This window comes from Periplaneta americana, chromosome 3 (assembly GCF_040183065.1).
Source record: "Periplaneta americana isolate PAMFEO1 chromosome 3, P.americana_PAMFEO1_priV1, whole genome shotgun sequence".
Lineage (NCBI taxonomy): Eukaryota > Metazoa > Arthropoda > Insecta > Blattodea > Blattidae > Periplaneta > Periplaneta americana.
This window is the reverse complement of record NC_091119.1, coordinates 36795505-36808496: the sequence shown is the minus strand read 5'-3', so window position 1 is coordinate 36808496 and position 12992 is coordinate 36795505. Positions and strand designations below refer to the sequence as shown.

The following is a 12992-nucleotide window of genomic DNA, read 5'->3' as shown; positions in this document are numbered from 1 at the left end:
CATATTACAATGGATTGTTTTCGTGATACACTGGGACAGTGTTTGGCTGTGAATAGTTCTCATTTTGAGCATTTCTGGTAAAGTTTGGTGAATCATAGTGTTTTGTTTACTTTTGTGGCCTACTCAGCATGATTTTACGTACTTATTTGTCTCAAGTTTGAAGTCCAAGAAACAAGTGGTCGATTCAAGTAAATCACAAAAAGAAAAAAAAAATCAGGCGGTCATTGTAATAAAACTACCCACTCTTTATTTGAGTGTCTTCTTTACTAAATGACAAATTAGTTCGTCAAGATGCCCTTGATTTAATCATGCTAACTATATTAGTAGCAATATATGAACTGCTTGTTTACTCATTTCGCTATTCCCTCAACTCCCACGCAACTTTAGCTTTCAGCGTACACACTTTTTCCTATATACGTAACTGATGTCTTCTTTGTGAGAAAGACGTGACGTTTTCAGTACTTGATCCTATCATTCTGTACCTCATAGCTAATGTACTGGTCATTACTATTATTTCACATTTATTATTTATACCGGGACATCACTTTATTTTTACTTGCATTTTTATTGTACCTGCGTTTCTGAATATACTTGACTCCCACCCCTTGCAGTAACGTTCTTGCTCCCATCAGCCACGCAAACTTACGGCCGCTGTTGCATTCGAAGTCTGCTAGCAGTGAAGTAAATAGTACAGAGTATAGTGTGTTTCAGAAATATGGTTGCCTTTTCCATAGAAGGAAGAGCCTATATTATTGAAGCTTATTTTCAGGGGCAGGTATTTATGGAGATTAATTTTATCGTTTGTGTTTTTTAATATTGGTGTCGGCGGAGATTGTTGGAGATTGATTTGTACTCTTGTTGGATATTAATGGAAATTTTGGAAAATACAATTATTTTGAAATTGGAGTATTAAATCAGTATGAATATTACTTTCCAAATAATTAACATTAAAGGTTCATTGGATTCTGGTAAATGTGCGGTATGGCCAATAGATAATATTTGTTGGATTGAGACTGTATTTAACACACATTCATTTAAAGCGAAAAAAAAAAAAAACTTGCAGCCCTGAAATTAGTACTTTCAAATTATTAGTGAAATGTTGAATTTTCCGTTTTTTGAGTTCACTAATGTAATCAGAACACCTGGAATACCACGTAATGTAACCTACTTGAATGTGCAACAAATTCAAATGAAAAAAATGTCCGAAAAAAGAACTCACAATATGAAATTCGCTATAAAACGACACAATAATAATTCGCGAATGTGTTCATATTTCGCGATTTGTCGCGATTGTTTTGTTCGCATATTATTAATCAGAATCACTTAATTCTTAAAGATTAGTAAAAATCTATGTATATCTATTATGTCGTGATTTTCGCTATCTCCGTAAATACCCTCCCCTGCTTATTTCGCACAGGTACGGTGTGTAGCATGACTGAATAACTTTATTTGTGTGGACTGAGCAGAAATGAAGCTTAGAGTTACCGAAAGTACGGTAATATACTGAATAAAATAGCCAATATATAATGTATAAAACCGCCTGAAGAGTTGAGTTTGTGAAAAAAATGTTACTACTCTACCGTATTTTGATTAAATACCGTAAAAGTAATGATCAAACTGAAAATCCTAATATCGTATTTTCCTGTAACATAAATCGATACACTATTTTTCTCTCCCCCTATAGCTAGTAAAATGATTTGTTTACATATTGCACTAGTAACACCAAACTCTTGTAATGGAAGGGGGTAATAGTGTTTCCGAGTATAGCCAGGTTAATGTTAAAAATGTTGGTAAAAATAAAGTGATGTCCCTGTACTTATTATAATGAAGAAAAATAAGAACGAAGTAGTTAACAAAAGGGTCACTATGGAAAAAGAAAAAAGTGACGTTGTGCAATCTTAGAAGTACAATAGTCCCGATTAACCGAATACCGATTTTACGAATTTTCGAATTAACCGAATCCGATTACGCGAAAAATAAACTTTCATTTCAGCATTTTTCAGATGCTGCATTTAATTTATATTCTTAATTATGAACGAATTGTTGTATTTGGAAAATGCTTGCAATATTCAGTCAGTAAAATAGTAGTATTTGTGTTTTTCTGTATGTATGGGTCAATAAATTGTGCCTGTAACATTAATGGTGTGTTCATTTACTTTTCCAATCTCTTCCTGTACGATCGAACTATGTAATGACATAAACCCCTCTTGCTCTGAAAGAACGTGTTCACAGCCCATGGATTCCTTAACAAAAACTGTTTGAAATAAGGTTTTACGCTTGACCATTCCCAAATGTAGTAATTATACACCTGGTAGCAGCCCTTTAATGGACCTCATTAAAGTGCACCTATTCATTAAAGTTCAGGTTTTCCACCAATCAGAAAGCAATATGAAAGCGCAAGTATCGATTATTCTCGGATATGCAATCGAAAGACAAATAGCGAAACGTCACGGAGGCTGGAAATCCAATACTGTCGCAGAAGGTTATGTTCTGTTACTATAATAATACCGATTAGCGTTAATTGTAAATAATATTCAAATAAATTCAATTTGTCATCTCATTTTTCAATGTCTAAACCAATTTCAAGGTTATATCAAGGTTAGTGTTTATTTTACTCTCTAGATTATATCAAGGTCAATGACATTCGTTTCTTGGAAAAAATCAATATTTTCGCGTCTGCGCACATCTCGCAATTTACGAGATATTGCACAAGGTCACTTCGCTCTCCAATCAGATAAGAATAATATGAATACTTATAATTTCAAGTTAGAAATATGGTCGAGCATAAAAAGTCGTATGAAACTTGCCTATAATGGTAATTAAGACGCTCGTATGAAAATTATGAAACTCGCTTGCGCCCGTTTCATAAACATACTCGCGTCTTAATTATTACCATTATAGGCTCGTTGCATAATGTACTAATCTATTCGATCCCAAAATTTGTCGGTCTAATTTAGAAACACCCTGTATGCCTAATGGGTTAAATGAAGTTGATACTGATGGCAGTTGTTTATGTTGTCTGTGTCTACAGGAAATCAACCATGGTTGGCCTAGTCTTGGAATACGCGTTAGTGGAATGGTTGACCATTGCCAGTGTCCTCGCATACTTCATCTACCGATATTCGATATCCACCTTCAACTACTGGAAGGACAGAGGCATCCCCTACCTGGAACCGACACCTGGATTTGGAAACACTAGACGGATGTTCTTCAAAATTTCATTTGCCGAGCAGTTCAAACTCTTCTATGATGAATTTGATGGCAAGCCATATTGCGGCGTCTTCCAGTTCCGATCACCGGTCCTCGTGGTTCGAGATCCGGATATGATCAAACTTGTGATGGTCAAAGACTTCCCATATTTTCAGGTAAAACTGTTACATTTAATATACTTTTCATTATAATAACTTGTCTTGAAACCCCTTTTTAAATAATAATAATAATAATAATAATAATAATAATAATAATAATAATAATAATAATAATAATAATGATTTATTAAACCTGGCAGAGTTAAGGCCATACGGCCTTCTCTAACACTCAACTAGGAGTAAAACTGCGTTACAGAAAACACTACAAATTTAGAAAGTACACTACAATTTTACACATAAAACTGAATAAGATAATAATAATAATAATAATAATAATAATAATAATAATAATAATAATAATCATTATTATTATTATTATTATTATTATTATTATTTATTTAACCTGGCAGAGTTAAGGCCATACGGCCTTCTCTAACACTCAACTAGGAGTAAAACTGCGTTACAACAAACACCACAAATTTACAAAGTACACTACAATTTTACACATAAAACTGAATAAGATAATAATAATAATAATAATAATAATAATAATAATAATAATGATTTATTTAACCTTGCAGAGTTAAGGCCATACGGCCTTCTCTAACACTCAACTAGGAGTAAAACTGCGTTACAAAAAACACTACAAATTTACAAAGTACACTACAATTTTACACATAAAACTGAATAAGATAATAATAATAATAATAATAATAATAATAATAATAATAATAATAATAATAATAATAATAATAATGATGTATTTAACCTTGCAGAGTTAAGGCCATACGGCCTTCTCTAACACTCAACCAGGAGTAAAACTGCGTTACAAAAAACACTACAAATTTACAAAGTACACTACAATTCTACACATAAAACTGAATAAGATAATAATAATAATAATAATAATAATAATAATAATAATAATAATAATAATAATAATAATAATAATAAAATGTAAACAACAAGTAAGTAGAAATCAGACATAATATAAAACATACAGAAAGAAAGAAAAAAGTAACAACAAAATGTGAACAGCAGGTCATAATAAATGAGACATACAAAGTACAAAAAAATAAGACAATTATTGATGATGATGATAATAATAATAATAATAATAATAATAATAATAATAATAATAATAATAATAATAATAATAATAAAATAGTGCAGTACAAAGCATACAATGAATACAATATTTTTAAGTACACACAGTAAGGAAAATTATGATTATATATAGCTCAACTTATCACATTATAGATATACCATTATCAGAAAATATGAAAACAAAAATATAAAATAAGTTAAATATCACTAGAACATAAAAAAATGTGAATACGTGGAAACATGCAATACAACACTTGTCATAATAGTAAGTTAGTTTGGCAACTCGTCATAAGATAATTTTCTAACTTGGTTTTGAAAGATTTCAATGTTCAACAGCCCTTGACTTCAGGCGGCAGAGAGTTCTATATGAACGATTATAAACAAATGAAGCATAATTCCCTGTCATTATAAGCGATCATATATTCTTCTGCTACGAAGCGAATTCTTTTAAATTTCATTATTATTATTATTATTATTATTATTATTATTATTATTATTATTATTATTATTACTAAATTCAATGTAAATCTGGACAGCCTAAATGGTATTCATTAATCATTCAATTGTCATGTCCAGGTTATTGTAATCTTTTTTCATTATGATCTGGCAATATTTTGACAATCAAGTAATTCATACAATTGAAAGCTGTAGCTATTCCTTCATGACACATTTTCTTCCACTGGCCCAAAAATATTCCTCAAACCCTTTTCTCAAATGTGCTTAGATGCTTCTAATGTGCCCTTAACAGCAGCCAGATCTCTGCTCCATTCAGCCCTTAATTACAGAAGAAATTAAGTATTTGTTATTAATGGGAAAAAATTCGCTCCGGCGCCGAGGATCTAACCCTTGACCCCCAGTTCTACGCACTGTTTGTTTTCTAACCACTGAGCTACGCCGAAGTTCAACCCACCGTACTGGATCAAATCTTTCTCCTTTGATTCAGTAGCTCAGTGGTAGAGCACCCAGTGCGTAGAATTGGGAGTCCTGGGTTCGATCCTCGGCGCCGGGGCGAATTTTTCTCCATTAATAACAATTAATAGCAACCATCACAGATAATTCTGTAGGACCAAAAAATTAATCTTTACATAAAAATGAAGTAGTTTACATAATTTATTGAATATATTTCCATACATTAACCCTTAGGAGTCGTGCGTCCATTATAATGTCCAACTAGTACTATAGTCATGGCGTGATATAATCTGTTATAAATTGTATGTTATATACATATAAAACTAGTGGCTTGTGCAGCAAATGCTGCAAACTAAGTAAATTAGACGTTCAAATAAATAGTTTTCAGATTTATTTTCAATAAAGAATACCAGACATTTTGAAAGTTATTTTCTTCCATAATAATAGAACATACTCCCTCAGAATTTTTTTTATGCCAAATACTTTTTGTTGAACCTATCCACCAGGTTTTGAGTTTGAACGCGAAAACGCAAGTAACAATGTCAGAACAATCAGTGGGTTTTTCATGTGGGACTAAATAATAGCTAATTCAGGTCATTGTGAATTGTACGCGAAAGTTAAAAAAAATATCAGGTTTACTATGCTTTCGAACATTAAACATCGCATCTTGGTATACCTGCTGCATAGAGAGCTTGAAATGTAGAGGGTAAAATCATTTCATCTTGTTAAGAGATCTTGCTGAAATGATCGGGAGACTACAACATTTTCTAGGTCTCTTATTTTATCAGTAATACCTTTTGGGCATATAAATATCTACACCACACCGCCATTAAGTATATGAAATAGACCCAACCCCACTTGATTAATAACTATAAAACTATTTCATTTTTAATAACAATATTATTATCTTACGTAAGTTTTGTAGTTTTATACTACATAGCCGCCACTCAGTAAATTATAGAAATGAAGATCTAATTTCATATATTTTCTACATCTACTTATATAACCCCAAAAGTTTCACTTTCATATCAACATAGCATTAATACGTATAATTAACGAAAAATAGTCGCATCATGGCATTAACTATAATAATATTTAATTTCTAATGGTAATAATGTCATCAAATCATCTCAAATTTTGTATATTTTAATATCCAATACACAGCTGTACTCATAAAATTACACATCGCAGACTCAGACCTGTAAATTATTTTTAGTAAGCCTTGGAGTTTTTAATAAACAATTGAATTTGAGCTCTAAATATGTCAGCAATCCTGCAGGTCATGGCCTTCGTGTAATAGCCTATTGTTTATTGTAGGCTAGTGTGTGTTTTGTTTTATTCTGAAATAATGCAAATAGTTCTCAAAACTGACGAGAGATGGATTTTGGAAAATATGAAAATTATGTAGGAAAACTAACGCTTCACTGAAAGTTACTATTTTTCTGAAAAACTTCGGGTTCTAAGCTTCAAAATGAGGGGTCATTTATTAAAATCCGTTCAGCCGTTTTCCCGTAATTTCCATTACCAGTTCAAATTATATATAGCTATGTTGATATTCTTTAATGTTACATAATATTAACGGCATTGCACTTGATATATATATATATATATATATATATATATATATATATATATTCTTAAGAAATAAAATCATTTCAACTGCAATCAACTGAAACCCCGTCGGCTTCCATGCGTACCATTACACCGATTGCTTTACATGGGCCCTCCCCATCCTTTACCACAGGATCAATTAACTGCAGTGGCCGGCCGCGAACCTGCGATCTTAGGCACGATATGCTGGCTGGACATATCTAGTGCGCCTTAAACCGCTCGGCTAACGAACCCAACACGAATTTACCCGCTTATGCAGATATAGGAACCCCTGGTTAAGAGTAAGACATTTGCGTGCAATAGTGGTATAAGTTTTCTGGCTTCTAAGGGTTAATAAAGCACTTTTATTTTCCTTTTCTTAAGTTAATTATCAAATGAATTCTGTTTCAGGATCGCCGCGTGTCATTTAACGAGAAGAAAGAGCCACTTAGCGCCCATCTCTTAAATCTGAGAGGCAGCCAGTGGCGAGGTCTACGAGCGAAACTGACACCAACATTCACTTCCGGCAAAATGAAAATGATGTCCAACCTGATGAACGAATGTGCGGAGGACCTGAAGACATACCTCGAAGGACCCGCTTCCAGGAACGAAGTTCTGGAGGTGAAGGAAATAATGGCGAAGTTCACCACCGACATCATCGGCAGCTGTGCGTTCGGACTCAAGTGCAATTCGATGAAGGATCCGGACTCTGCGTTCAGAAGCATGGGGCGGATGGTCGTGGAGCCTTCCATAAACAACGTGCTGAGGAGACTGCTGGCCCTGCTGGTGCCGAAGCTTGGCATCAGGGTTCTGCCGTGGGAAGTGACGCAGTTCTTCATGTCGGCCGTGAAGGAGACCATAATGTACCGGGAGCAGCACAAGGTGGTGAGAAACGACTTCATGCAGCTGCTGATCCAGCTGAAGAACCAGGGGAAGGTGCACGACGATGACGACAACGAGACTGGCGAGTTCAAGAAGCTCACCAACGGCATGAATGGAGTCAACTCGGTGGATAACATAGGTTAGTACAGCATCTGCGTTGGTAGGAATCGTGATCAGAAGCTGCGCTTGGATGTGGGTTCGAATCCCATTTGGGCCGATTACTGGTCAGATTTTTTTCCAAGTTTTTATTTGACACCTATGAGAGGAATGTCAGGTAATTTCAAGACAAATCCTCACCCTCATCATGTCAAAGACCATCTCGCTATCATCAAACCCCCGACGCTAGATAATCTCGTAATGTCATTAAAAAACATATTTAAAAATAAAGAGAGAGTTCGCCAACTGTAAATACAATATTTTAATGGAACTCATAAAATTGAGGATAATGCAGTGTATTTTTTATCATATATTATTATGTATGTATCTATGTATGTGTGTATGTATGTATGTATGTATGTATGTATGTAAGTATGTATGTATGTATCAGTGGCGGCTCGTGACGTAAAAGGTGCATGAAGCAGTGTTAGGTCGACTTCTAATTTTATAACAAAAATCATGTATAGGCTTATGTATATTAAATAGTGATATATTTAAAATACGTGACATTGATGATGATGATGATAATAATAATAATAATAATAATAATAATAAAATCATAAATTAACGGTAATAAATAATCATACCAATTTTTTTAAGACAAATTGAATCCTTCTGTTCATGGCAGCGAATTTATCAGTAACATCGTTTTGGAAAGGCTGATTTTTTTCGTAATTTTGTGCATAATTTGGTTCTGCATAGAAATATTTGCGATTTGTGTTTGTTGTGACATGCAGCCACGTAAATAGTTTTTAATGCGATTCATGTAAGAAAAACTTCTTTCCGCGGACAAATTTGTTAATAAACAGCCGAAATCCCTGAAGCACGCTGATTGTGTAAACAAATATTACTCTTTATTATTTAAAATGGGCCTAATAACTAATGAAATAAGAACAGTAGAGAAAATAATATTACAATGCACACAACGCGACCTTCATGCACACTCGCTCACGAAATCGCGGCAAATTTAACTTTGTATATAGGTTACAGTAGTACCTACAACGCTAACATCATAACCATGTTTTTTCAATTCCTCTTACATTATATTTCCACTTTTCTCAAGACTCGTGCTTGTTTCTTCAGCAAAACAGTTAAAAAAATACAAATATATTCATTCAGTATAACTTTTCTATGGGCGAAATTAATTTTACGCTTTTAAATTTCTGTAATTTTCATTCTTAGAGTTGGCTACCCTGAATAGTCCCATTGTCGTTGATTGGCGGAACGGTGTGAATTCGTCTCTTCTACTATTTCACGTCCGACCAAAGCCACGATACTAACTGTTGTTGCGGGGTGAGGGGTGTAGCCTTGTTGCCATGGTAACCATAGCTAAGTGAAACACTAACAGGAGGAAAATCGAGCTATTCTTTAGAGCAGCGCGATTTTTGAACGTACATTAAACATAAATATCATAAAATCAGTCGCACTATGATGTATAGTAAAAGTAAAATGAATTTTGTGCGAGATCGTGCGTATTTGCTTGTTTTCCGCACAGAACCAATAGGCGGTAAGTGTGAAATACCACATTCAGTATTCCGCGACGTAACACACATAACAATTTCCCTCTTCTTACCGCTTAAGCGCGACATTCATTTTACTGCTTTAGGCTTTTAACATATTATTTTTAGAGACGTTTAACATAGTAATAATTATAAATTGGAAACTTACCACTGCAATTTCACCTAAATTGTAATGTTAATTATTGATTTTAAATATTTGCAAAAATTAAGTAAAGTCTACTACTCCACGAAACTTATTGCATTCCTGATACAAGTAACATTAAGGAAGCCGTGAAATAATCAACAAGATTCCAGATGCCGATGTTATTACTGCAATATGTTATATAAATAATATTGTTAAAATATTAAAATGAAAAATAAATCATTACATAACCTTACCGTTTGTTTTAAGTTCGCATTTATAGACTGGGGGAAAAAAAAGACAGACGTATATCACGGCCTGCTGGAGTATAGTAAACACAGAAAACATTTTATAGCAACAATGTTGAAGAAAGATATTTTGGTTTTCCGAAGTTGCCGTCATTAAACAGAAACCAACATGGAGATTTCATTGCAACTAATTAGAAATTCGTCTTTCAGGTATGTAATAAACGATCTTCGCGCAAAATAATGTACGATAAACGAGCGGTATGTTTGTTTTCATGTCCTCGGAAATTAAAAAAGCTCAACTACGTTTCGCTTTTTCAATCTTTTCCTCGACCATGAAAACGTCAACATACCGCTCTTGTAACGTATATTACTATTTCAATATTTTAAGATTCTGTCGTGAAGTTGTGCTTCACTTGCTTTACCTGAAAAGCCGCCTCTGCATTCCATTCCAAATTATACCAAATCTATCTTATTTTAACTTAATTGAAATCAATCTATTGTAATTAACTCACAACATGTTATGTTTCAGTGTTCACAGACAGCAGACTGGCGTCCCAGGCCTTCATATTTTTCTTGGCTGGGTTTGAAACATCGTCCACGACTCTGAGCTTCTGTCTGTACGAACTGGCTGTGAATCCAGACATTCAGAAAAAACTGCGAGGGGAAATAGACGCAGCTCTGCGGAAGTCAGGGGGTCACATCACATATGACGCTGTTCAGAACATCGGATACCTCGGCAAAGTGATAGATGGTAAGGCAGTTACTTAACATATTACGAGTATTTACAATCAGATCTCATGCTTAACTGGGGGAGGTGTGACTACATAAATTCTTGTAACAAAGACAGCAGAGCAGGTTTAGCGTGGCTAAGATTGGGGGCATGGAAGGGTAATAAAATTGTCAACGAAGAAGGGGAGCAACTTTGTCCGCTTTGCAAAGAAAAGGACTCCTATAAGCATATTTTATTACAGTGTGTCGAATTGGAACATGTACGGAGAAAATATCTACCATCCTCGATGCTAAGTCAGAATAGGAGTTCGCTTGCATGTCTTGACCTCATGGGGAATAGAGAATGGGAACAAAAGATTGGTTTGTTCTTCTTGAAGGCGAGAAAGAGTAGAACCTCAGCTGTCGAAGTTTGCGACTCGAACTGAGGAAGGAATAATAGTATTCAACTAACTGTACGCTTTTGTATCTTTTAGGTTAGGATATATTATATAATGTGTTTTATTGTGCCATTTCCATTTTAATATGTGTGTTCTTTTAGAGAGTAGTGGGATGTAATCATAGGTACAAAGGAGGACTTGTTTTGGGTACAAAGCACGTACGGTCAGAAGACACGTGCACTGGATTTTAGAGAAAATTATGATAATATAAAATCTGTATGTATAATATTACTCAATGAATCCATCTATCTATCAATATTACGAGTAAAAATCGACGGCACCAATACGACACATAATTTCTCATACTTTTTATGTGTTTGGAAACAGTTTGGCTCCCTTGCCATGCTACCAGCAATATTCTACTTTGTAACTTATTTTACTGAATAACATTTACAATATGTACAAATGAAATCATATACTGTGCACACGTATTTCACACCGGATTCCAATTCCACTGTCACGCATCTGTGACATAGTAAGAGATGGAGCTTAAACTGAGAGGATTCAATCCGGCATCGGAATTGAAATCCGGTGTGGCTTGATATTTTTAGATCTTCTCCCTAGAAGGTTGAAATTATTAGGTTTTATCTCAATTTTAATCTTTTTGATCTTTAGATGAGGGTAAGTATTTATTAGTCATTCACTTAATAATAATGTTGCAGAAAAAGTGATTCAATATTCTGTGCCAACGAACTGTTAAATGCCAGGAATTGAGAAGTCTTAAATCATAGCCAGGAAGAGAAAGATAACATAAATAAATGTAAAAAAGTCAGCTACCTAATGGGGTTTGAAATATCTCGTGGTCTAAAGCTTTTTAATAGAACAGAATTTCTCAAAAGAGTAATGATTAAAATAGCTTAAATAACTTGTCCATAAGAAGTTTTTAATTTTGAAAAAGTACGAATTTCTCTTCCAAGTATCGAGGGAAGATTATATTCAAGAGGAAGGTTAAAAAAAGAAGCAAGAAAAATCTGATATTATTCACAGGCTCTTGATGACAGCAGTAACATTACTGATACAGCAAAGCTTGAGATTTTTATCCGCGGGATTGATCAAGATGTTAGTACAGGAACCACCACTGGTTGTAGTTTTCATGCCAAGTACCTTTCCTCCGTCTCCTTACTTCACAGGCTGTCTGTCGCATGTAATCACTGCAGTTCGAGTTGTGGTCACCGCTGGTCTATACAGAGTGGAAGTGAAATAACCTTACAGATTGAAAGGGACGGTACGGTACACCTAAATAAATAGGAAACCTATAATTATTACTTTTTGTGACGAAATGCACGGTTGATTAGAAAATTAAATTTGAGATTTCAGCAGTCGGGCAACATCGCCGCAAACACTACACGTGATACAGATGTAAGAGGTCAACGAACTCGGTGTGTCTCGGTAGGTGAGCTGCTCTCTGTCTCGACGTTGCTACTTGTCGCATGTGCAGTGGCTTGAAATGAGAGATTTTTAAAATTAAATTTACACGAAAACCGTGCACGCTATTGAAATACGCCAGAGGGATAAATTATTCTTTATTAGATTTCCTATCGATATGGACAAAAATTACGATCCTACTCGCAAAACATTTTTTTTCTAAAAAAAACTATGAACGTTCTACCAATATGATACGATTCTTTGTTACGTACAACATGAGCTATTCGCTCTGAAAGTCTGCAAGGCTATTTCACTTCCACCCTGTATATTACTAAGGCATAGGACCTCGGATTCATTTCGTCATCATTAATTTACATATCGTCCATGGGCGGCCGGGTAGCTCAGTTGGTAGAGCAACTGGCTACGGACTGGAAGGTCAGGGTTCGATTCCAGGTGGTGACAGGATTTTTTCTCGTTGCCAAACTTTCAGAACGGCCCCAAGGTTCACTCAGCCTTCTATAAAATTGAGTACCGGGTCTTTCCCGGAGGTAAAAGGCGGTCAGAGCGTGGTGCCGACCACACCACCTCATTCTAGTGCCGAAGTCATGGAAAGCATGGGG

The 12992-nt window shown here is 34.7% G+C and overlaps 1 protein-coding gene across 1 annotated transcript in view; it reads left to right on the top strand.

Moving 5' to 3' along the window:
• LOC138695928 (probable cytochrome P450 6a14) overlaps window positions 1-12992 on the top strand; it is a 125398-nt gene that overhangs the window by 100452 nt on the left and 11954 nt on the right. The window contains exons 2-4 of the mRNA XM_069820317.1: window positions 3032-3365; window positions 7326-7935; window positions 10371-10592. Coding sequence (XP_069676418.1) covers window positions 3042-3365; window positions 7326-7935; window positions 10371-10592 — 1156 coding nt within the window. The 5' untranslated portion in view covers window positions 3032-3041. The remainder of the gene's footprint in view (window positions 1-3031; window positions 3366-7325; window positions 7936-10370; window positions 10593-12992) is intronic.